Source organism: Stigmatopora argus, chromosome 18 (assembly GCF_051989625.1).
Source record: "Stigmatopora argus isolate UIUO_Sarg chromosome 18, RoL_Sarg_1.0, whole genome shotgun sequence".
NCBI lineage: Eukaryota > Metazoa > Chordata > Actinopteri > Syngnathiformes > Syngnathidae > Stigmatopora > Stigmatopora argus.
The window spans coordinates 9,755,388-9,778,301 of record NC_135404.1 but is presented as its reverse complement, the minus strand read 5'-3'; the positions used below and the strand labels follow the sequence as shown (position 1 = coordinate 9,778,301).

Here is a 22,914-nt window from a genome sequence, read left to right as displayed (position 1 = left end):
TCCACCAGTGTCCACACCACTACCAATCACAATCACAAAGTGCTGCCAACCAATGTCAAACTATTCATAAATACTAGTATGATTGTCAGTCATCCACAGATCAAATATTTTTGGAGGAGAGACCTGGAGTGCGGATTTGACAAACTTCGAAATACCACCAATATCGTGTTGCGTTTGTATGCACAATATAAAAGAACTTGGAGCAGCTCAGAATGACAATTCGTTTTATAACAGGAAAAATATACATCTTTCTGATCCTGAGGTGGATTATTAAATCTGATTGGCAGACTAATGGTGATTAGATAATCTGAAAATCAAATTGTCCTTAAATGTGAATCCGAGTATAAATTGGCGGTCACCACTAATAGATTTTATTTCAAGGAGTATCAACAAGATATGGTCATGTGTAAATGTTTTATATACACATTTACAGTATACTTTAAAATAGGCTTGAAAATTGCACAACGAAAATTAATGATTGCTCAAAATATGAAACTCCAGAAACATTTAGTTGGTTATCTTAAATAAAATTTGCAACATAAGATCATTATAACTAAGAAAAGGATCTGACAATTTTTAATTGCTGTTTCCTATACCCTGATTACGTAACATAATGCAGAAGTGATATTCATTACAAAATCCATCACCTCAGTGGACATAGCACTGTAAATGGCTATCTAAGAGGGACCCAAATATCCACCAAAGTTTGTTTTAGTAGTCAAGACATCGGAGAGCGGAGATGGTAGATACTAGTCGACGAGGCATCTGTTTGGCAGTTTGTCTGTAGTCTTCTGGTTTGGCCCTTAACAGGGCAACCAGCTGCTGGAGGGTGCGAGACGGCTGCAAACCCAAAGCATCCATCACATTGCTCAAATAGTCTGGGGAGTACAGAAAGTTTGAAAAAAATGGAGTAATATAGAAGAAGCACTGTGTTTCACATTAAACCAAATGCACATAACTAAACTAATTCAGGTGACATCAGTTTATGACTGTGTACGACCTTGATGCATGGTGCTGATGATTTATCAAACCTTCCATACATTGCATCGTATGTAGTCAAGATTATTATTTTTTTTTTACCGATGTCTGTGGCCAGCTGCTTGGTGGAGTGTGCACTCAGTTTAGGGATGAGCAAGATGGCGTCACAGTACGTCTGCATAGTTGCCCGAGCGATGGATCCCAGCCAGTAGTCAGCCGTGTTGTCCAATTCTGGAAGGTCATCACCTGGAGAAGTTTGCCGGGCTGTTTTTCAAAGTCGCCAATGAACTACAACAAAATATCCCGTGGAGAACAGTAACCTTGCTCTGCAGGAAACGGTAACTTCCCAGCATGCAAAGCCAACTCTAGCGCCGGATCTTCTTGTGTCACAAAGGGTTCCAAGTGAAGTGGCAGTGACATCAAGTACTGACCGATCTGGAAGAGTATACCAGTGTGTAGTTGACACTTACGTGAAACATCCCCATAACCTTGCAATAGGTAAAGAAAGTCCTTCTTAAAAGATCAAAACTAACATTTGTAATGTACTCTTGTGGCGAAAGGCTGAATGAGGGCAAGTCTTCAGCGTAGCTTTCTCCTAAACCTGGAGACTCTGTACTCTGTGAATAAAAAACAAAGGATACGCAGATAAGTACTCCAATTCTCCCAAATAAGAACAGGTTCCATAGGAGCTCACCTCCATCTTGGTGACGGGGGCCAGCTGGTGTTTGATCTGTAAAAAGACTGAGTCAAAGGCCAGCTGATGGGCCTGTTGGTTGAGTCGGGTCAGCGCAGCTCTTGGCTCAGCTAAGAGGTTGGAATTGCCGGCGCCTTTCTCCTGTGACACAAATACAAACTTGGGTCACTTTTAGTTCATATAGGTAGGCTACGATCTCAACTAAAGGGCATCACACCTTTAACGAGAAGAGCAATTCCATAAGACCGTTGTATTCTGCCGTGCTGCCCCTTTGGAGGTAGTTGTACTCCTGCCATGGATTTTTCTTCCTGTCGGCGGTGCTGGTTTCCTGGATGCCCGCTAGGGTGCGAGGGCTGTACGAATCCGACAGGTACTTGCCTGCCGTGCCCATGATTCTATGGAAAAGGTTGATTAATGAAAGGGACTTTTTCTGCATTGACCGTGATTATGGCATGACTTGAAATTTCATCCTCAGATTGTATATTGTAACTATATGCACATGTTTGCACATTAACTCTGTTATTTGATTGATTAAAATAGAAAATGTACTCACACATGTACATTATTTCAATATAATAAACATAAATGCTAATAATAACTTAACAATACCTATTAAACGCCCTGCACTTGATTAACTCATGGCTTGCCATTGACAGGCATAGAAGTCCAATACATCCATTTGATGAAAATGGCACATTAATGAATAATAATGATAAAGACCATTTCACTAACTTGTTTGACAGCTGCTGCTCAAAGGTACCGCATTGTCTCAGTAGCTCCCCACAAGTGGCAATGATTCTGAAAAAATAAATATTAATAATTTAAAAAAAATGTAATTGGTACCGCATCATTCAAACAGGCCCAGATTTTTACATATTGAGGCAAAAGCACCAGTACAGCATAATTATTGTATTGTGGAGTGTTATTTTTCTAATATTAAATATGCTTCGGCCACACTTGTAACGTATCAAGAAATATGCATGGAAGCATTTATAACCATTGCAGTAGAGACCAAAAAGAAATGGAGCAGTTTCAAGTTGATTAATCATCCCAAACCTGACTGAGTTCTGGAAAGCAGTCCAATCCTCCTGGAAAACAGAAGAATTTGGTGTGTCCTCCAGTTTATACTTCTTCCTGATTGACTGCAGTGTAGTTGAGAAGTCCGACACATACCTGGAGGAGGAAAAAAAAAAAACCTATGTCAACGCAGGCTGCAGGATCCATTTAAAATCCAAATAAAAAAAAAGTCCAGCAAACAGAATCAACACTGTACGTGAAGGAAAATTTACTTGGTGAAGAGGGCTTTAAGAGCCGTGAGGAGGCGGCATACGCCTAGCCCGTCGGTCAGTTTTACACAGCGCTCGACGGCACAATTTGCCAGGCCGAATAGCTTCCCCACTGAGTGCTTCAGCTCCTCCACACAATCAATGGCCTCTCCGTGCTCCTGAGGACAGATCGTAGAATGAAAGGGGTTACATTCCCTTTAAAATAATTTAATGATGCACATGCGCTTTATCGTACTGGAGCTCACCAAGGGAACAGCACTGATCTGGATGAGGAGGTGATTTTCTTCCAACTCTCCATACTGTAACTGGTACATCTTATACGGGTCATATAGCGCACACACCAACTCATTCACCTTCAGAAGGTTATTTACACCTATAGGGAAACGACAGAGGTTACAATGGCCATTCCATTTTGCATACATATTCATCTTGTCAATATACATGCCCAGGTGTGGGATCATGGCGGCCTCCAAGTTGTGTCCCAGGGTCAGCGCCGTGTTGTTGAGCTCCAACAACGTGTCGAGTCGTTGCTCTTGGGGTGCGCGATCCATACACGTGTTAAGGCACATGGGAATGGAGGGCACCATGGCGCCTAGAATTTGGATGAGTAGCACTGTCACCACTTCATGTGGGTTCTTAAACACCTGATGGATGTTAAAGTCAATGTTAATGACAATACTTAGGTTAGTTTAACTGTGTAATGTTTTTTTTCTTTTTTTGTACCTGGCTGCACCACTGCAGCTGAGCGTGCCACGTGGATAACAAAGTGTCGTAGAACTCTGAAAGCTGCTGGTTCAGGAGAAGCTCGCTCTGAGATAAGTCCTGCCACACATTCACCAACTGGACCTGCAGGGTGTACAAACATTTTCGTAAATTTATTGGTTGCTGGTATCGATTATTTACTGCCACCCCCTCCCAGTCAAAATTGATTGGTCATTTTTCACCATTATTGGCACTAAAACAAGATTACTAAATTGCTTTACCCACTTTATGACACTTGTAGTAGTACGCAAGGAGCTGCGGCATTCTGTCAATCTCTGAGAAGACTTTGACAAACAGTTTTGCTTGGTCTGCATGAAGGAAGGTGAAGAATTCCACTTAATCAATGGCTGCAAATAATTGGGTGTCAACATGCAAAACTTGTTTTCTCCCTAACTTACCAACAGACATGGAATTAAAGGCTGCCACTATTTGGGGGCTTGCCAGGGCTTCCAGCCTGTTTTTAAGAGCCTCCAGGTGGACACACTTTTCAGAGTAGTCTGGTGTGTCCACCAACATGGCTAGACTATTTTGCATGCTGGTGAGCTTGGATGAGATGGCTAAGAGATCCTGAAAAAAGAAAAGTTTGATGTTTGCTGCTGTGGCTAAATATAACTTGAAACCAGCAATTTATTTATCGTACTTGTGATTTGAAAATCTCCTCGATGTCTGCACTGAGTGTGCTCCATTTATCGGCCTCCTGTAGTGCTTCTGCTGCAATCTGCATTCGACTCTTCACTTGATCGATCTCCACCAGAACCTGAAGGAAGCATTGGCAGATAATTAGGACACTTTCAAAGTCTGCAGAATTTTGGACATTTTTTTTTCCAATGTCATTCTACGTCAGGCATTCATCAATAATCAAGTGGGGACTTGCATTATATTTTGTATGTCAACACACCTGCATGGATTGCACTGTATCTTGTTCAAACTTCTTGATGTCCTCTTTTACCAGAACCATCTGCTCCTTAAGGAAAGATGCTTCCTGCTTTAGTGCCTCCACATCCCTCAGTACTCTGGGCATATTCTGTAGGGCCTGGTTACTGGTCTCTATACAAATAAAAGATAAGATTGCACTTTGAGGAAAGTGCAAAACAGTGGAGTAGCGAAATTAGGCTCAAAACACGACAGACAGGTGAAAGTATGCAGTATACGGACCCTCGATTGCATTGTTGACTTCCTGGATGAAAAGCTGCAGCTTCATCACCAACGTCGCAGCATGCGTATCCACTTTCCCCGGTGCATCGTTCTGCACTACCTTAAAAGCGCCATTCACCCAGTCTTTTACGTCAAAATCATCGTCCAGGAATTTGGAGTAATCCATCCTCTGATTTCGGATTGTTCATTCACTCGATTTAAATTAAATGTCATCGAGCCATAGCTAACGCGCGACAGCTAGTTTTTGCCCAACAATGGTTTCGATACAAATATAAAATAAATCGCCCAGGAGAAAGAGATAATCATAACAACCAGATATAGTTCCAACAAGGCGATGGCCTCCTCCAGAGTTATTTAGAGGTGTCAAAAAGTATTAGAGAAAGGAAATGGCTTGAGACATTGGACATCCTGCTGCAAGAGGCTGTAGTAGTAATAGTGACAACAGTTTCCGGTATGTACGGGTTTGTTTACCTTCCCTTAGAAACAAAACCACTTACCACGTTACAGTCATCAATAAATGTCTAGTTTTTAACATTTGATGACAACAACTTTCTTTAAATAACACAAGATCAGCACAAACAGGGAGGAGAGAAAAACAGGTAATGGTGAGTAATGGATGCGGGCGGACGTCATCTTTTGTCGGCCATTTTGTGTCAGTGCTATTCAACTATATCGAGTTGTCATTTTTTAAACTGATTTTGAAAAACGTCAAATATGTGGAAAATTAAGTATATATACATATACTTTAGAAAATATTTAAACATTTTCAACATCCATGCCTAGTCAGAATACTGAGTCATATAATTAAAGACATGAATCAATCAATTCTTCTGAAATTTCAGTAATTTGTCAAAGTTGCTTTATTTATTTTTAAAATTAGTGATGTTTTTTTTCTTAAAAACGGGCTTAATCAAAGAAAGTCAACAATAACCAATTATGAGTTAGTATATCACGATTTAATAGACTGACATGTTTTATATGGAGGCATCATCTGCTTCTTCAAACTCTATAATTTCCTTTAAACCTTGAAAACAAAAGTAATGTGAGTTCCCATAGAGAGGGGGCTTGTTAGGACACGGGCCCACCACTTCTGGTTTGAGTGATGCAAAAGGGTTGGCCCCACTTCCTTTCATGTCCATCTCCAACTCTTGCAAAATCTGCAATGAGTAGGTCATCTCTGCCTCACTGTGAATAAAGAGACAAGAAGCTTGTCATGACGAAAATAGGAAGAAAAAAGCAATCCAAATGCTCACTTCAGGGCAGTGAAAAGAGAAGGAATTTCATAGTCCCGTAGAAGTAGAAGAGTGGGAAGCCAACCTTGGTCCAACCCCTGACTTGCATCAAATCCTTGACAATACAAAAACATAGTTAAACTAAAAAATCGACTTATTACATTAAATAGTAGAACTTGTTCTCACCAGGATGAAATCCAACCACCAGATCGGGCTTGGCTGCTTCCTCTTTCTCAACCACTTCTTCCCAGAATTGATGGTAGAGGCCCTCATAGGCACTAATATAGACCATCTGCCTAGGCCCAAAGGATGTAAGTGGAGGCCTTGTGATGGGCCCCTTCATCAACTCTGGTCCCACCATTACAATTTCTATCCCCTGGTGACCCGGGAACATCCCATTCAGCTCATCGTAATCTGTCAATTTTGCCCTAAGAGTCTCGCTTTGGCCGGCTCCCACCAAGTGGATGGTGAGAGGTTTGGAATATGGATTCAGGCCAAACAGCCTCATTCCCCAGGCAATGGTAAGAGGTTTGGAAAAGAACTCACTACAAACCCTCCAGATGGACTCTGTCAAGTCTTTATTTTCAGGTCGAGTCCTGCTTGCGTCGTTCCACAATTTCTCCATGTTTGCTCCTGTCAAAATGGGGTCGAGACAAGGGGCAAGATCACCTTGCATGGCCAGCCAGTCTTCCCAGTTCTTAATCTCGGACTCTGGCTTTGACCATTTGTCCGTGGGGAATGGAAGATCTCCTGAAGGGTCATTTTAAAGAATCCAGTCATTTAAAACAAAACAGGGTCACTCTACACTTCACCCAGTGCTCCTTAATGTAATCTATACGAATCCATGCATTTTTCTTCAAACAGGAGAAATACACGAAATACTTTTTGTTATGAGATATTCTTACTTGCACACCTTTGTACACAAGCCATTCAACTACCCTGTCAATGGCAGCGAGACGCAGTTGTGGGCAGAACTTCTTGTGTTTAGTCCAGTCGACCTTTTGACAGTCCTTGCAGCAGTAATAAGCATTCAAGCATCTGCAAAATCAAAATTTAATTCTTGAGTATAGTGTGGCTGTCACGGTAGATTTGATTTTTGTGGACCTGGAACAGCGCTTCAGGCTTTGAGGGTTTGCCAGCTGATTTGAACTCTTCTCACAATGCGCACAGACTTTAAAAGATTCCTCCATCTTTTCAAACATTTCCTTTTGGGAACGGAATGCCTTGGGTGCATCTGTCTGTGCGGGTACTCTGGAAAAGGGTGGGTCAAAAAATATGCGTCAGGAGGTTTGCATGCTTGTTGGACTTCAGATATGATCTTCCATCATGCTGTAATTTGCATTAGTGAGGTGAAAGTGTGAATCCAATATGCATTTGCCATTTGACAAACATCACCATGTCCTGCTTTAGCTATTTTTAACACCACATAACATTGTTATTCACATATCTTAACAGGGATTGCTTGACTATTAATGTGACAACCCGGTCCAAAAAGATCTACGGAAAAGACATTTGCGAATCGCATGGAATATGTATAGCTGAAGTTGGAAAACAGTCAAACATAGTCAAACTGTCATTCAAGCACGACTGGTTTGCACTCTGACACCGTGAGTATAATATTTAAAAAGTGCCCCCCTCCCTTTTTTTTCTTTTCTAATACACGTTAAATAGCCTTAAAAGATTAACATACCTCTTTCTCTCTGCCATTTTGGAGCTTTGTTCGAAAGTTAATGGTAGTCTTCCTTCTTGCTCTCTTTCGACAGCAAAGGGCAGAACTTTAAAACACCTGTTCTTGTCCATCTAAATTTGACACTGAAAAACACACCACTACACCCTAAACACGCTACAAATATATGGCATGACCTTATGTTCCAAAAGTTATTGTAAAAATAAAATCATTTGCATTTACACTCATAACAATAGGTCGTTTTATATTCATATAAATTCAAAGAAACCAATAGAATTACTGAAGTCGACGGGTACTGACTTGATAGACCCACTTGAGGGCAGTGTCACAAAGAAGACAACCAGTACATAAACCGGTTCATTTGGACAGCGATTCCAAACAGAAAAACAAATGTCAAGTGAGCAACAAAGCAAAAGGGGAAAAATGTTATGATTTGAGCACTGTTCAATAGAAAAGCATTCATTGTTTTACCTCCATAACCTCTGGTTAATGGAACCAGCACGCTTCCGCTGCGCCACTCTGCTGTAAATACCATTTGTGAAAAAAAATATATAAAGAAGCTTTAATACTGTGAGAGAATTAGAAAGGGAACGTTTTTATAACTGTGAGGCACACTAGAATTATTTTCTGTACTAACGTCATGCTATAATTACAGAAAAAGCCACATAATATATAGATGAAATGTGCTAGATTTAAAAGTTAAGCAATTATTGATTTATTTAATATACTGCTGGACTGTGTGTGTCACACATTCAGCAATTCTGCATCTGTATTGCTTGCTGCAAATGGGATCAAAATCAGAACTTGCTTCTTTAAAATCCCACTTCATGTTCGTCACCAATTTTTTTGTCATGGGAAAGTCTGCGGATAAAGTGCTTCGTCCATCCTCTGTAAACGATCCTTTAGTTGATCGCCTCAAATTCTTGCTGTGGCTTCAATCCATGGAAGGCGATGTAGTGAGAGTTACAGTACACCGGTGGTTTGTTGGGGCAGGCCTGCACCTGCTCTGGCTTCTGCGACGAGAACGGATTGGCCCCGCTCTCTTTGATGTCCATCTCCAACTCTAAGAGGATCTGCAGCGAGTATGTGAGCTCCATGTCGCTGTTGTAACCCAAAATGTGCTTTAAAATATGAAACCATATATCCGATCTGGAGCAATACATCAATTGTTGAAGCAATGAGCCAATCAAATTGGCCCAAACACAAAACATTGATTAAGATTGTTTGTCATTCATTGTTCAAAAGTCTGGTTTTAGGAATGATTGTCTGTCATTGATAGTGATAGACATTCAATCCATTTGATCAGGTAAGCCTGAAAACAATTCACGGTCAATGGCACTTCAAGAGATGAATTAACAATTGACGGCTCGCTTATCCAGTTAAATAAATTAACTGGCCAAAGTCTTCATTTGATGATTGTCTGTGATACAAATGTATGAATTCAGATGACTAACCTGTACAGAGTGAAGTAGGAAGGGATATTGTAGTCTCGGAGCAGCAGAAGGGTGGGGAGCCAACCCTCCACCAGACCCTGGTTGGCATGGAAACCTGCAGGGAATGACTAATTAGCACACTAATAAGAAAGCACTACTAATGAGTGTTAAAGGCTTCCCAAATGTTAGGTTAAATTCCTGTCAAAGAGTTATATTAAAAAAAAACCCACACAATTTCATCCAGTATAATTCGGATGGTAATGTAAGGGCCCAGCAATTTATTTTACCCCACTGGGTGCAAATCCAATCTGGCCTGTTGACACTCGGTTTGAGAAGCGAGATCAAGAATGGGGGCCTCAACTTGCCAGATATCAGATCACACATCCTCACATTAGCCCCCAGTTGTCACTTTAGCCCCAATCCTGACTTATTGGTCATATGAATAGCTCATCCTTCACAGGCTTCGATCCCCAGTAGAAATCAAACACTTTGGTAAATCCACCCCAGTTTATTTGCCCTCCAGCGGGCTATGTCGCCTCTCGGTCTGTTGATGGGGTCTTATATGTTAAGGCTGGATATTAGCTGACAATGGGGGGCCACACCCATAGGAAATATGAGTGTAGCCAATTGAACAAATTCATTTAAGCTTCAGCTGTCCCACAATGCCCCAGGTTAGCGCTTCCCATCATGATAAAGTATTAAGCAATGATTTCATGTTTCAACCCTTCGGGAAGATGAAGCACACTCTGGCTATTAATTGCAATAATTATGTGGCACTAATGAGAATTTGGCCTTTACGCAGGATAAAGATTTTGATTAGCTCTGGGGAATGTCTTTTAGAGATATTCTGATACAATTAGGTCTAATTAAACGGGAGAGTTTACTGAGGTTTGTGTAGTGTGCAGTGTTTATACTGCATATTTTATGTTTTAAATGTCATATCTCATGCAGTGTTTGCACGTGATGTGCCTCGTTTAGTTTAGTCTCGAATGCTTTGTATGGTTGATTTGACTTTCCCATATAATATAAAACGGAAGCATTTCATAGTGCAACCATGTTTATTTCTGCATTATAACCTGCCAGTACACAAATTTAATCAGGATTGCGTTCAAAGTCGCTCGAGTTATTAAGTTTATCTATTTAGTATACGATGATGTGCATTACAATAATGAATGCTATCTTATGTGGTTGCCCTGAGATAAGAGTTTAATAATTTGGGTCATGACCAAGCTTGTGTCTCAAATAAACTTTTCCCCATTGAAATGGAATGGAAATATTTTTTTTATTCAAAACCCACAAACTCTAATAATGTGTTATGTTATTTTTTTTAATTAACAATGAAAATTAATATATTTCAGCCATTTGCTGCCACTAGATGTTCAATTAATTTTGATAGGTAGTGCTGTGAATGATTTGATATTGGACTTTACAGAAATATTTTATAATTAAATGCGACAGATATAATTGAACAAGTTCTGCGTCATAACTTATGACTCCCGGTTAGATAATTGTGACGCAACTTCCCATCCAGAATTATTTATCAGGTTTCTCATCCACTTGTTTGCCCTCTCACTGAAGCTTTGTCATAACGTTTTTTGGGCCAGTTGATCTGCAGTGAGCTTCTCTTGAGCAGTTTACTCAGCGCATGATGGATTCTGATGGTATATTTAGAAGGCGCCATGTGGTGATAAGTGAGCCGCCGGGGGCTGGAGGTTATGGGTGCAGCCAGGTCGGGCTTTGTCTGCTGCTTGGTGGGTTAAAGGGTCGCACTACAGACTGGTGGTGCAATCTCATATAGGATGTGTGAGTGTATACTATCACTTTTATGAGCTGACACTGTGCGGGTGACCATTGCATTCTTTTTTTTTGTCTTTGTTCATCTAATATGTGCAAACATGTTTCTCAACTGTTCTTATGATAATAAAACACATCAATGATGAATAACAAAGGAAGGTGAAAGTGCTTCATTTATGACTTAAAGCGTGGGCTGGGTCAACACGCCCCACGCTTTCAAGAGGTCATATAGCGGTCATTATATCGTGAGCCAGGAAAAGCGTGATTCCAGCTGTTCCCATTAATGACCGGCAATCTCTATAAAAGCCAGGGCCTAATGAACAGAGTAGGTTGAGCAAGATAAACATCTAATTTGCTCTATTCTATAAAAGATGGGAGGATAAGTGGAGAGAATATATTGTTTTTGACCTCTACTCGTTTTTGCCAAGGTGAATATTTCATTTTATGAGTTATAAACTGTGCAGATACAAACGCGCCTTGAGATGATTAAGTATATAGTAACTGAAATGTACTTTTTTTTTATTACTTTCAAGCAGAATTAATCAAACCATTTTCAATTTCCAATGTTTAAACCCCAGAAATGATTATGCTAAAATAATTTTGATTAAATGTCTCTTACTGGCAAAATATAGATGCATTTTTTTGGGTGAGTTGACATACCAGGATGAAATCCAACCACCAGATCCGGTTTGGCTGCATCCTCTTTCTCCACCACCTCCTCCCAGAACTGATGGTATAGGCCTTTATAGGCACTGATGTAGACCCTCTTCTTGGGCCCAAAGGCTCTGAGAGGGGGCCTCATGATGGGGCCCGCCACCACCTCCGGTCCCACCATGACCACTTCAATACCCTGATGCCCCGGGAACATGTTGTTGAGCTCGTCATAGTCCGTCAGCCTTGCCCCCATTGTCTCATTATGGGAGGCCCCCGCAATGTGGATTGTGAGCGGTTTAGCATGAGGGTCCAGCTTATAGTGCCGCACAGCCAAGCCCACCGTGAGGACACGGGAGAGAAACTCGCTCTGAATGCGCCACACGGACTTCTGCAGGTCACCGTCGTCTGGCCTAGGCCGGCTGACGTTCCTCCACAGGACCTCCATGTTGGAGCAGGTCAGAACAGCTGCCAGACGGGGTGTAAATTGGTCCTCGTGCAGTGAGAGCCAGTCCTCCCATGTCTTTGGTTCAACAGCTGGTTTGGACCAATTCTCAGCAGGAAGTGGAAGGTCTCCTGTAAGGGTGAAGTTTTTATGGAAACATTATAAGATGCAATAATCGCACTTTTTGGCATGAAAACATGCACTCACCAGTGAACACCAGCCACTCTACGAGCCTGTCAATGGCCACCAGACGCAACATCTTGCAGAACTTTTTATGGTGAGGCCAGTTCTTTACCTGACAGTCCTTGGAGCAGTAGTACACGTTTAAACACCTGTCAGGGTGAATTGGGAAAAACAACAAGCCAGCTGTCTCAGTCAGATGCAGGAGCACTTCCATGTATAAAAGAGGACAAATGAGCTCAGCCACACTCACAATTGAAACACTCTCACACTTGTGAAATGCTCCAAAAGAATTAATTATTATCATTAGAATTTTGCCTTAGTTTTATATTTAACTTCACATGCGTACCATGCCTTGGTTAATGCTTTTGCTCAGAATAAGTGCAAACAATACTCGAAAATCAATACTACATTTCTAATTTAGCAATAATGAGATTTAAATGATATAGAGATTTAAAAATCAGTAATGTTAATATGTTGCTGCACTGATGGAGAAGGTAGATCTATTGCACGTCAGCAAATCACCATTAACCATCAGCTGCTAACAATAATTACCTTGGAGAGAGGCAGAAGCAGCTGAGAATTTTGTGTGTGTGTACGTGTGTGTGTGTGTGTGTGTGCCTGTGGGAGACTCGTAGGAGGATAAGCATTATTATAGAGATCAATTCACTTGGAACATTTTTTTCTCCAATTATGAACAGGAGTTGAATTTTAAACTGGGAAATAAATCGTGTAGAAGCTAAAAGACTGCAAGACAAACAGTGCTTGTACACTGAAGCAACCTAAACCATCAACTCTTGCTATTTAAAAAAGTTTACGAGAGTATCACAAATTATGATCCCAAAACAGTCTAAAAATAAATGACTTGGCTGGTGCATTAATTTTACTTGATACCTAATTATGTGATTATGAGTATTAATAGTTTAATAGTAATGTATTAGTGTCTTAGTGCACAGTCAAGTTAATTCTGGTGGTTTATTTGGGATTTAGCAGATACTTAGTGTACATTTAGTTTTTGTCAGTGTCCACAAAGCACTAAAAGTGAACATTTATGCTAGTGTGAACTTAGTTTGGTATCCTGGCTGGCCCGCAAATAATTTATGCCGGTAATGTCAGAGACCAGCATTTTTTTACATAAGGACATCAAATAGCATACTAATCTATCAACACAATGAATTTGACGCGATCAGATTGTGACAAGTTGTTGCTCTAAATTGAAGTCATAAAAAGAAAGCCGCACGGTATCATATGGGACGTTACGACACTAGATCCATCCCGGAGTGTGTTTTATGGGCTGTCGAGTTCCATGGAGATGATTCACAGTCAGAAGGTCTTAGTTATATTTACACCTGGATAGCATCCACTTTTTTTCAGTGTGAAGCCAAAGTCAAAACTCTGACAGAGACGGCAAATACCAAAGCAGAAGCCATGAGCAGTTTTCACTCGATGCTTAGTCACGTTTTACCCTAATATGTGGTGATGGAAGCCACAGTTCTCATAATGGGCTTACTTGATTCTCAAGAGTCCATAAGTTTAAGTCAGCAAAATATATGCTTTTTTTTTTTTAAACAACACTTCTTCATCTATTCAACCCAATGTTGCACTAACTTGACACAGCGTTTCAAAGTGCCCCCTTCGCCGACATGTTCTGGAAGTTTGTTGCAGCCAGTGCAGAATTGGAAGGTCTCCTCCATCTTCTGGAACATCTCCTTATAGTTATGGAAGGCAATTCCTTTTGTTTTGCCCTCCAGGGCAGCCCTGGAATTGATCAATCGCCAATATTCTCATAGGAAAATTCTGGTGCTTCACTTTTTTGGGGTGTTAAGAGTACCTGTACTGTTCATAGTTGTTCAAGTTGAGCTTGGCTAGGATCCTCTTGGAGAGACCCGGGACGTTGGAGTCCAGAGAGTAGAAGCCAGACTGGTCAGAGAAGACGCTATCGTTGCTTGGAGAGTAGGATTGAGGGAGCGCTGGGATCTGGGACGCCATGTTTGTATCCTCCCTTAAAAACTAAATAATTCAAATCCTTTTTTTAATTTGTGTATTTAAATCAAACTCCTCACACCAGTATTTTTTTTATTTAGCCCATCTGCAAAATGCATGATCTCATAGCAGTTCAGGAATGCAGAACATTAGTGTCACTTAGTCCCCCCCGGGCTCAGAATTTGAGCGTAAAACACAGTCCTTAAGATGCTCCATATCAACAATGGAGTAGTCCTTGGCAATATTTTACCCAAGCCTTATTGCATTTTCAGCTGTCCGGTCGGAGATATATCACAGCATGAGAGAAAAATATGAAGTGTCATACCTCTCGGTGGCGGCCAAATAGCAATTTCCTCTGGATAGTTTCCTTTCCCTTCTTCACTTCAGGATTGCAGTGATTGACAGCTCCTCATGGGGGGTTCATCCTCTCATTTACCCCGGTGGGGGGGTTTAAAAATGGGAGTGGAGACAGGAGAGGGAGAAAAGGGCTTGGGTAGAGTAAGGGCAGGATTTTTACGCCCTTTGAGTAATACATAAATCATTGATACATTAATCATAAAACACTGGTGCTTAATTTAAAAAAAAAGAATTTTTATTTGGTCCACTGGAACCTGAGATTGAAATATTAAAACATACATATTTATACACATATTCACAACAATACCCCCAAAAAGGATCTATAAAGTATTATATCACATTTTTCAGCAATAGGCTCCTGTTTGTTATTGTGACTACTGGTTTAAAAGTTGATTTTGTTTTTTTCCCCTCAATAACATAGTTTGGTACCTGTACAAAGTCAGATGAGGGGTGTTGACTCTATCTGAGGCCTCCTTAAACTAGCAGCAGGGGGTGCCACTGAAATATGTTTAAAGGGGGTGGGAGGGGACTGAAGGACATCAGTAAGAGCCAAACTGACAATGAGGCAGAAGACAAAAAAAGGTAAATATAAAAGTGCACCTTGCCCCATCACATTAGCCTGCAAATCGATCCCAATAAATTAAATTGCACAGCTGCTCAGTGCAAATATCGAAAGGGGTGGGTGGTCATTGTACAGGTGTATGTTTCTTTGGGGGTAACATATTTACAGCTGATTAACATCACAGGAACATTTAACATGTTGTAAAAAATAATAATAGAGTACAGTTGTAAAAATGGCTAAAATGTATTTAGAAAATAAATCTGTGTCTCATTGGATTAATGAGCCACAGTCACTAGTGCAGTTTTGTGGCTTTCAAGTATGTTTAAAAAAATCTGCCTGTGGTCATTCAACCGTACCAATTCGACTCAATGACTAAAAAAATAATTTCAAGTACTTATATAATCATATGTGAAGTAACTGTCGGGCAGACCATTTTTTCCTCATCCAAGCTGCCCCCAAAAAATACATTTGAGGCATACAAACCTAGACGTTAAGTAGGGTACATACAGAGCGACGTTCAGGACGGATTCAAGTCTTTTCCGACTTTCCAATCAAAGACCTCAGATTCAAAACATTTCTGGCACATCTGTAAGATGAGCTTGAGCAATTCGACTGATCTTTAACGTAAGCTTCACCTCTGCCAGGGCAATTTAGTAGGATCTCTACATCTCATGGGTTCCGACAAATTTTTCATTTCACTCTTGGGTGCTTCTGAGAGTAAGTCAACTTTACCAGTTCCTCTCTCACCAGACACTCTGGTTCCTATTTGGCTTCCCAAACTGTCAATTCATTTTGTTGTGTTTTTTGAAGTGTACTATGCCATAGGTATGGGGGAAAAGAGGCCATTTAAATCTTCAGCTGAAAAAGTTTGGGAATCTCTACCCCTGTCTCGAAAAGTTAAATAGGAATACAATGTTTGTCTCCTTAAAATGGAAAAATAAAAAAAATACCATACTTATTTTTCTAATAATTGCAGTTATAATGCTAATTGCTATGGAGTTGTTGCACTTCTTAGATAAATGACTACGGTTGCCATGGAAGCTATTGTTTAAACAAATGATCCAGTTTTGATCAAAATAATTCGGCAACACGTGAAATATGTTGGAAATCAGCTATAAAAACCACAGGATGGCAGCAAAGTACTTCTTCCTGTAGTAGGCAAGGCTACAACCATTAAATCCCTTTTATTACCAATATTGTTTGAACTATTTCACTGCCGAGAAACGTCCAATTTATTTAATCTAGGAGGGTCGACAGCAACTAATCAATGCCAGCCTCTACCAGTTCAAACAAATTGAAAGTCTCTCACTGTAGGCAGCCACTGAGTTAATTTTGGACATATACTCAAAAATCGGCTTATAGGCAATATAGATGGGCTTCACGGTATATTCCATTATAAATGACACACGGTTGGTCCTGAGTTAGCGACAGTTAACGTGAACTTTTCTAAGACCTTCAAACATGCACCGAAAAACCTATACGGATGAAACATATAAGACTCATACTCTACCTGCATGGTGAAAATATTGTTAAAAAGGTAGGTTTGGCTTAATAAGTACCCTATTGTCATTGGGTTGATATACAGTAACTGTCCCCCTGTCGTCTTTCTGGTTGCTTTACTGAGTGGGCGGAAAGTGAAGGGAAAAAGTCTTGTAAATGGCTCAGTAGTTAGAGCACTGGGAATCCATATACAGCGCTTGTACCGCACACATTTTGACAATTCCATCTGGTCCGTGGGGCTTGAGGGCTGACGAGTCCGCCCTCGTCCATCCTGAGGGGCCCAGAAGAAAGCTTCAGTGTTGATGAATACATTCAGATGCGCGTCATTCCACATCTTTGTATGTGTTTCCGTCGCCGCACGTGCCGCTCGCCCAGCGTTCCAGTGGTCTGACCGTTCATCGGATAAGTGTGCCACGTCGGATGATGGTCATAGCGGCCTGGGTCGGTGCAGGCCGTCAATGTCCGGCATGAGCTGAGGGCTGTGGGTGGCCTTGGTGGGCGTCCAGTCGCCCAGGGAGGCCTGTGTGGCTTTGCGGTGAGCCAGCCGATGTGTGATGGAAAAGCCGGCGTTTCCTTCCAGCTGGGAGAGTACAACCAACACCTGCCTGCAGGAAGAGACAGACCACTCCAAATTATTATGCGCTGCATTCTTTAAAGGGGTTGAAAAGAACTTTGAAGTTGTCGCTATGCATGCTTTCTGTAAGACGGATGGTATTAATCACAGGTGTCCCTATGGCCGTGTAAATTAGCTCATTTTCTTTCTCTTTTTGCTGTTGTTCCTCAAATAAAAGGCAAACATTTTTGCGCCAAGCTGTTCATTTTTCACTCACTTATACGGTCAAAGTGATGTAAAGCAAATATGAAAAACAATCATGTGCTAACTCAGTAGTATTCTACAGTAACGCAATTAGCCACACTCATGCATTACATTGTGTATTATTATTCTGAGGTGTATTATACTGATATTCTGACTGATCATCCCAATCAAGATGGGATGGACATATTTTTACCCTCAACATAATGTGGCCAATGAATAGCTTGCCGCGCATTATTCTCTTTGTGAAGCTATAATTTTCAAGACCTGAAAGTAAGGATATAGCACAATAATACTGTGGAGGTGAATAATAAAAAGAGCTTGGCCATCACTTTCTTGCTACGAGATAAGAACTACAATAGAGAAAAAACTTTGACATTTAACAGCTGCCTTTTATATGGGTCATAACTCTCCTGGAGAACATGCCATATAACATGCGACTCCACCAGTGAATCATTTGCCGGCGTGCAGCCTAAATTCAAAAGAGGATTAATAAGGTGTCAGGCAGCTCCACTGTGCTCATTTTTGTCCTGCATTGTTCTTTAAAAGGAAGTGCCTTTCAAAGGCAGCGGTCTAACCGCAAAACATAAAACGCTGCTTCCTTTTTTGCTGCACCTGTCAATAAAAGACACTCTTTTGTGTATTTTTTATACCGGTGTAAAGGTGGTACGCTGTCGATGGTCTTAAGGCTGCCACGTGTTGACACCACGTTGAAGCTGTCTGTGCAATCGCAGGAGACGTGGAGGTAGTACTTGGGGTGACGGTTTTCAACCACCACAATGAGCCCGGCCCAGCCATGCGTCAAATAGTAGCACGTCATGCCCTCACGGCCCTGCAAAGACAGAATCAGGGTCAAAAGTGGCTGACATGAAATTATAATAAATCTAAATATATAGAGAGAACTATTTTCAGACAATGCACATTCATTATTATCATATACCTTCTTTAATCCGTAAGTCACCTATGCATCGTATTCAAAAGCACACGAGAAAATAGGAATCCTACAGGTTTTATAACCTCGATGTCCCAGAAAATCTATTTGAATGCATCCAATTACTGGCACGTGTGCAATGCTTGACAAACTCAAGAGAGCTGGGCCCACCTAGTGCGTCAGGAGATGACTGATCTGACAAAGAACGTCACTTTTCTTTTTTCAAGCGATGTCATTAAAAAGGAATAGCGACTGTGAAAATGTATGTGAAAATAAGAGTGCTGTTCTTTCATTCATTTTGGTAACATGGCATTTATGTAGACGAAGACAAGCACCTCGTGTCTTTCGCCTTTGTTTTCCGTCAGTTGGATGATGGCGTCTGCCAGTGTGGTGGCGGCTGCTTCAACCTGCTCTACCATCACCTGTCTGGAGCTGTAGATGGCAAGGATGTAGCCGGGGAAGTCGTGACTGGGCCGCCGCTGGGCTCCACTGGTTGGACTGGAGACTGGGAGATAGCGATATGGAAACCGAGAACAATGATCAGATGCCACAGATTTTAAACATTATATCATAACAAACATGCAAAACTTACTGGGCGTAGGTGGTCCCCCAGAGCCGTTCACGTTCATCTGCCAGTGGTTAAAAGCGCAACACACAACGGCGTACTCCCCTGGCTCCAGCATGACATCACAGCCAACGAACTTCTTCACCGCTCGCTTGCTGTGTGCCAACAGACGGCCTAGGGTCAGCTTGTTGCTGCTTCCGAAGGAGGCTCGGAACACCATGATGCACAAGTCCAGAAGGTGACTGTCTGCTGTGTCTGAGCGTCTGACGAATGAAGATAAAGGTGAGCGAAAGGGAAGAAAAAAAACGTATATTCACCTTGAATTTAAACTAGAAATATCAAACAAGGTTTATTTTTAAGTATTAACTCATTGGCTGCCATTTACATTGATGGATGTCTAATCTATTTTGACTGGGAGGGTCAACAGCGATCATTCGATCATTAAAAAAAATGTTTCCACTAAAAAAAACATCTTATATGGCTTTCATGTTAAATAGCTTTGTTCAAATTGTGAAAAAAAAAGAAGATATTCGGATGTGCTATTTTTGCCTACTAAATACATTTCCAGGGTATCATATCAGGATTCGACTTGCGTGCTAAAGTATGCGAGCGGGACATTCTGAGTCTTAATTGTTATTGTTGTCTATTTTTAATTGTTTCTAAAGGTTTCTAAAATTTGGTTTTACCTGCTTCCCTCCTGGAAAAGAGCAAACTCCAGCGCTGTCCTCTCCAGTACGGTAAGGGACATGACATTCACGGGCCCACTGGCCTTGCTCGGGAAGCATCCCTGGAGTCGCACCTCTTGCCAGTCCGAGTGGATCTTACAAATATCCACCGAGTCAAAATACCTGCAAGAGCAAAAGCCGGGAGAAGACACTGTAGGTCATATCGAAGCATCAGGACTGATTGTGATGTCTTTCATCACTCCCATTTTCTCCTTTGGAGTCACAAGTCTCCTGCTTTCATTGCAAAGGCGAGAGATTACGTGGCTGGGAGAAATCAGGCAAAAAGACAGATGGGGTCCTCTGGGCCAAACACATTTTTCAGGTGGAGTTGTTCAAAGAGGACAGCTGCCTCGGCCCTCCTGGACTTATTGCAACTACTATTTTTCCTGACAGGAGCATGAATAACAGACTCAAACACACACTGGCCTCAATTGACGCAGTGCAGTTCTACTCTACAGCAAACTAAAATACTGTAAAGCAATTCTTGGGTCAAATGACTCTCTCTGACATTAATTTACACGACCCATCCCTCGTCTCGGATCACCCTTAATTAGTGTGGATAAGGCGAATGGTTAATTTAACTCAATGGCAGCCAAAATTGCTAGTCCAGAGGAGGAATTCCATTTTTTTAAAGGAATTAGTCAAGAAACACCCTCAAAATTTGTGAATACAAGATATAAAATGAGACCCAAAATTGTTTCTCTCGACAATCCATTGACATTGCAATGAGAACCAACTGGTTCAGAGATTGAAAGCATTAGATAATGGTTACAGATTCCCCAAAATATGAATGTTGGCCACCAACTTGTCCAGTGGTTTGACTGCTTGATTACTGTGATGCATTGTAATTGGCAAGATCTTACACAATTGTAGTAAGAACCAATGATAAATAAAGGGATATCTGGATTTCACAGTCTTAATGTAACTCTTCTTGTAACTACTTGTGTTATTGAAAAAAACAAACAAACAAAACAAGAGTAGCTTTAAAAAAAAACCAAAAAAAAACCCCAGTGTGACACTTCTGGAATGAAGCCATTTTCTGCATGTTGACACAAGCGTGTTGTTCAATTTGATGCCAAAACCAGATGGTGAGTAAAATCCACAGAGGCATGAGATTACTAAACGCTTCGTCACATGACGCATGTCCATCACGGTGGACTCAGACGACATTTGGAGAGTCCCTTCCCACGATCTCTTGTAACAAAAGCATTGCCATTTGAAAGTGCTTGTGTCGAGTGCATCTTTTCCTCGGATGAAGCATCCCCAGCTGGAAATTCATGCATTTTACATTTGTGAACAGCTGTACGTCTGGAATGAAGACAACGTGTGTGTTTGGCAGCTTCGCCGCCACCGCCACTGGCATCGAAATATCAGCGCAACCGTCACACTGCTGAGTGGGGTGATTGACTGTGGTGCAGAGTGCAAACATCACAGCGTGAAGCCATGATAACTTAAGTGCTGACAAATATCCTGTTATGAGATGAAGGTTCATGAGATGCAATAACTTATAAGAGCCACTAGGAGGTATTGCGGGAAGCTGAAAGTGATGAAAGGTTAGTTAGGGGAAGGAAGGATGGATTTGCAGACGCAGAACTGCACTCAGTGGAGTGTAGACCTCGGCCAAGGTCCAACAGTCAGAACAAACAGTACCCTAACCTTCAGACTACATTTCCTCATTATATTCCAATTCATGCTCTTATCTGTGAAGTCACACTCTGTGCTTAACACATTCATTGCCAACAGTTTTCAGAACAGCCAACCTTTCGCTGCCTTTCTATGTAGCCGATGACCCACAGCATTTTATGATATATGATTGTGAATAAACTCTATGAATAGACTCCCTTATTTCAGCGGGAAAAGTAATATAATTTCCTACTTTCAGTATACTTGCCAAAAAGTACCGCTTACTTGATGAAGTCTGTATACTCCATCCAGAAGACGCCCTCTCCGCTCCCATGAGGCATCAGATCGTGACGCAGGTTCTGGGGCCAGTCCGTCCACTCGTCCGACCAGCTACCATTCCATGAGAATCGACCCCAAGGGTTACGAAGTCTCAACAACCTAAAAAAGTACAATATTGATGTTTTTTATTTTCAGGAAAAAAATCTTAGGTTGTACTTGTATTTGCTGCAAAATGTTAGAACCAAGTGGCTTAATGTTACTTTAATGAGCATTGATATCACAGCTCAGCAAAAAAAACAATTTCACTCACATGATATATACACGTGACCAAGAAAAACATTACATGAACCAAAGTAAACACAACAACGGCAAAAATGAACTAAGCGCACATGACAATGTAGGTGATAAAATGTTTATTTTTAAGTTTAGGTGATTAATTATTGATCTACCTATGTATATAAAGCTTTACTATACCAACAATGAACAAATTTCCAAAATATAATGAAAAAAACACAGGGTTTCTCCAGCTCTTTGGAAAATCTGCGGGTGAACAGCCATTCAAAAATCTGCTTTTTGTGTCCCCTGGCTTCACGCAGAAGGGGGCTCCGTGGCATTTAGGATCAAGTGCTGCTACACCGCTAGCTTTATGGCAGGAAATGAAAGTGTATCTCTCTTGAGAAACGATATCTACGCTTAAAAAAAAAAAATTAAGCTACTCTCGACTTACTCCCACCGATAGAAGCTGGCATTGTGTTTTATCGGTGTGACCCTCTCCCAACCCCCACCCATCATGGCATCAAAGGGAGCACAGTGTAGTAAAGTGCACACCTGCTCTCTATTCGTAAGTGGCCCTCCACCATTTACACAAGAACAGCATATTCACAGAAAAGATCTCTTTGATGATCCATTTATAAACTAGATATTATGATAAATAATTAATATACTATGCGTTTTAAATGTAGGCCAAGACAAGATTAAAGACTTTTAGTGCTCAAAATTACTTAAAAGATTTGTACAAAGCCAATATGCGCAAATCCTATCGGGTGATTCTTTTTTTTTTTTAAACTTTGCACATAACTGGAGTTCCACTTCAACTTGAAAATAACTTTTTGTTCCTTAGATCAGAAAGCCTACTTCAGGGATAAGAAAATACCTCCAAAAACACAAATACAAACCTCCAAAAATTGGACTTGTACCACACACTATAAAAAGTTAATGACGCTTCGTTTTGAAAGTTCCTTTTAGTAAAAAAAACTCAAATTCAAACTCAATAAAGGG

The 22,914-nt window shown here is 41.0% G+C and overlaps 4 protein-coding genes across 6 annotated transcripts in view; all 4 read right to left on the bottom strand.

Moving 5' to 3' along the window:
• Positions 1 to 207: 207 nt before the first annotated feature.
• Positions 208 to 5,450, bottom strand: cog7 (component of oligomeric golgi complex 7). The gene is made up of 17 exons (XM_077625752.1): positions 4,876 to 5,450; positions 4,619 to 4,767; positions 4,361 to 4,477; positions 4,119 to 4,287; positions 3,946 to 4,028; positions 3,682 to 3,804; positions 3,404 to 3,602; positions 3,204 to 3,331; positions 2,962 to 3,116; positions 2,729 to 2,845; positions 2,405 to 2,470; positions 1,890 to 2,067; positions 1,673 to 1,813; positions 1,512 to 1,595; positions 1,299 to 1,413; positions 1,081 to 1,224; positions 208 to 878 (listed from the first exon to the last, which is right to left on the bottom strand). Exons 1-17 carry the CDS (start codon positions 5,039 to 5,041, stop codon positions 712 to 714), a joined length of 2,301 nt encoding a protein of 766 aa, XP_077481878.1. The 5' UTR covers positions 5,042 to 5,450; the 3' UTR covers positions 208 to 711.
• A 399-nt stretch (positions 5,451 to 5,849) lies between these two features.
• Positions 5,850 to 8,155, bottom strand: LOC144093141 (putative protein MSS51 homolog, mitochondrial). The gene is made up of 6 exons (XM_077626458.1): positions 7,798 to 8,155; positions 7,212 to 7,358; positions 7,021 to 7,145; positions 6,294 to 6,857; positions 6,129 to 6,222; positions 5,850 to 6,060 (listed from the first exon to the last, which is right to left on the bottom strand). The coding sequence occupies exons 1-6, from the start codon at positions 7,905 to 7,907 to the stop codon at positions 5,850 to 5,852; spliced, it is 1,251 nt and encodes a 416-aa protein (XP_077482584.1). The 5' UTR covers positions 7,908 to 8,155.
• Positions 8,156 to 8,587: 432 nt separating this feature from the next.
• Positions 8,588 to 14,286, bottom strand: LOC144092953 (putative protein MSS51 homolog, mitochondrial). The gene is made up of 6 exons (XM_077626138.1): positions 14,129 to 14,286; positions 13,906 to 14,055; positions 12,325 to 12,449; positions 11,682 to 12,248; positions 9,249 to 9,342; positions 8,588 to 8,895 (listed from the first exon to the last, which is right to left on the bottom strand). The coding sequence occupies exons 1-6, from the start codon at positions 14,284 to 14,286 to the stop codon at positions 8,697 to 8,699; spliced, it is 1,293 nt and encodes a 430-aa protein (XP_077482264.1). The 3' UTR covers positions 8,588 to 8,696.
• Positions 14,287 to 14,850: 564 nt separating this feature from the next.
• Positions 14,851 to 22,914, bottom strand: part of capn15 (calpain 15) — a 29,088-nt gene continuing 21,024 nt past the window's right edge. For all 3 annotated transcript variants that reach the window (XM_077625233.1, XM_077625232.1, XM_077625231.1), the window contains 6 exons: positions 21,643 to 21,795; positions 19,696 to 19,857; positions 19,037 to 19,272; positions 18,780 to 18,949; positions 18,167 to 18,345; positions 14,851 to 17,304 (listed from right to left, as the gene is read on the bottom strand). In XM_077625233.1, the coding sequence (XP_077481359.1) occupies positions 17,127 to 17,304; positions 18,167 to 18,345; positions 18,780 to 18,949; positions 19,037 to 19,272; positions 19,696 to 19,857; positions 21,643 to 21,795 (1,078 nt within the window). In that variant the 3' untranslated portion in view covers positions 14,851 to 17,126. The remainder of the gene's footprint in view (positions 17,305 to 18,166; positions 18,346 to 18,779; positions 18,950 to 19,036; positions 19,273 to 19,695; positions 19,858 to 21,642; positions 21,796 to 22,914) is intronic.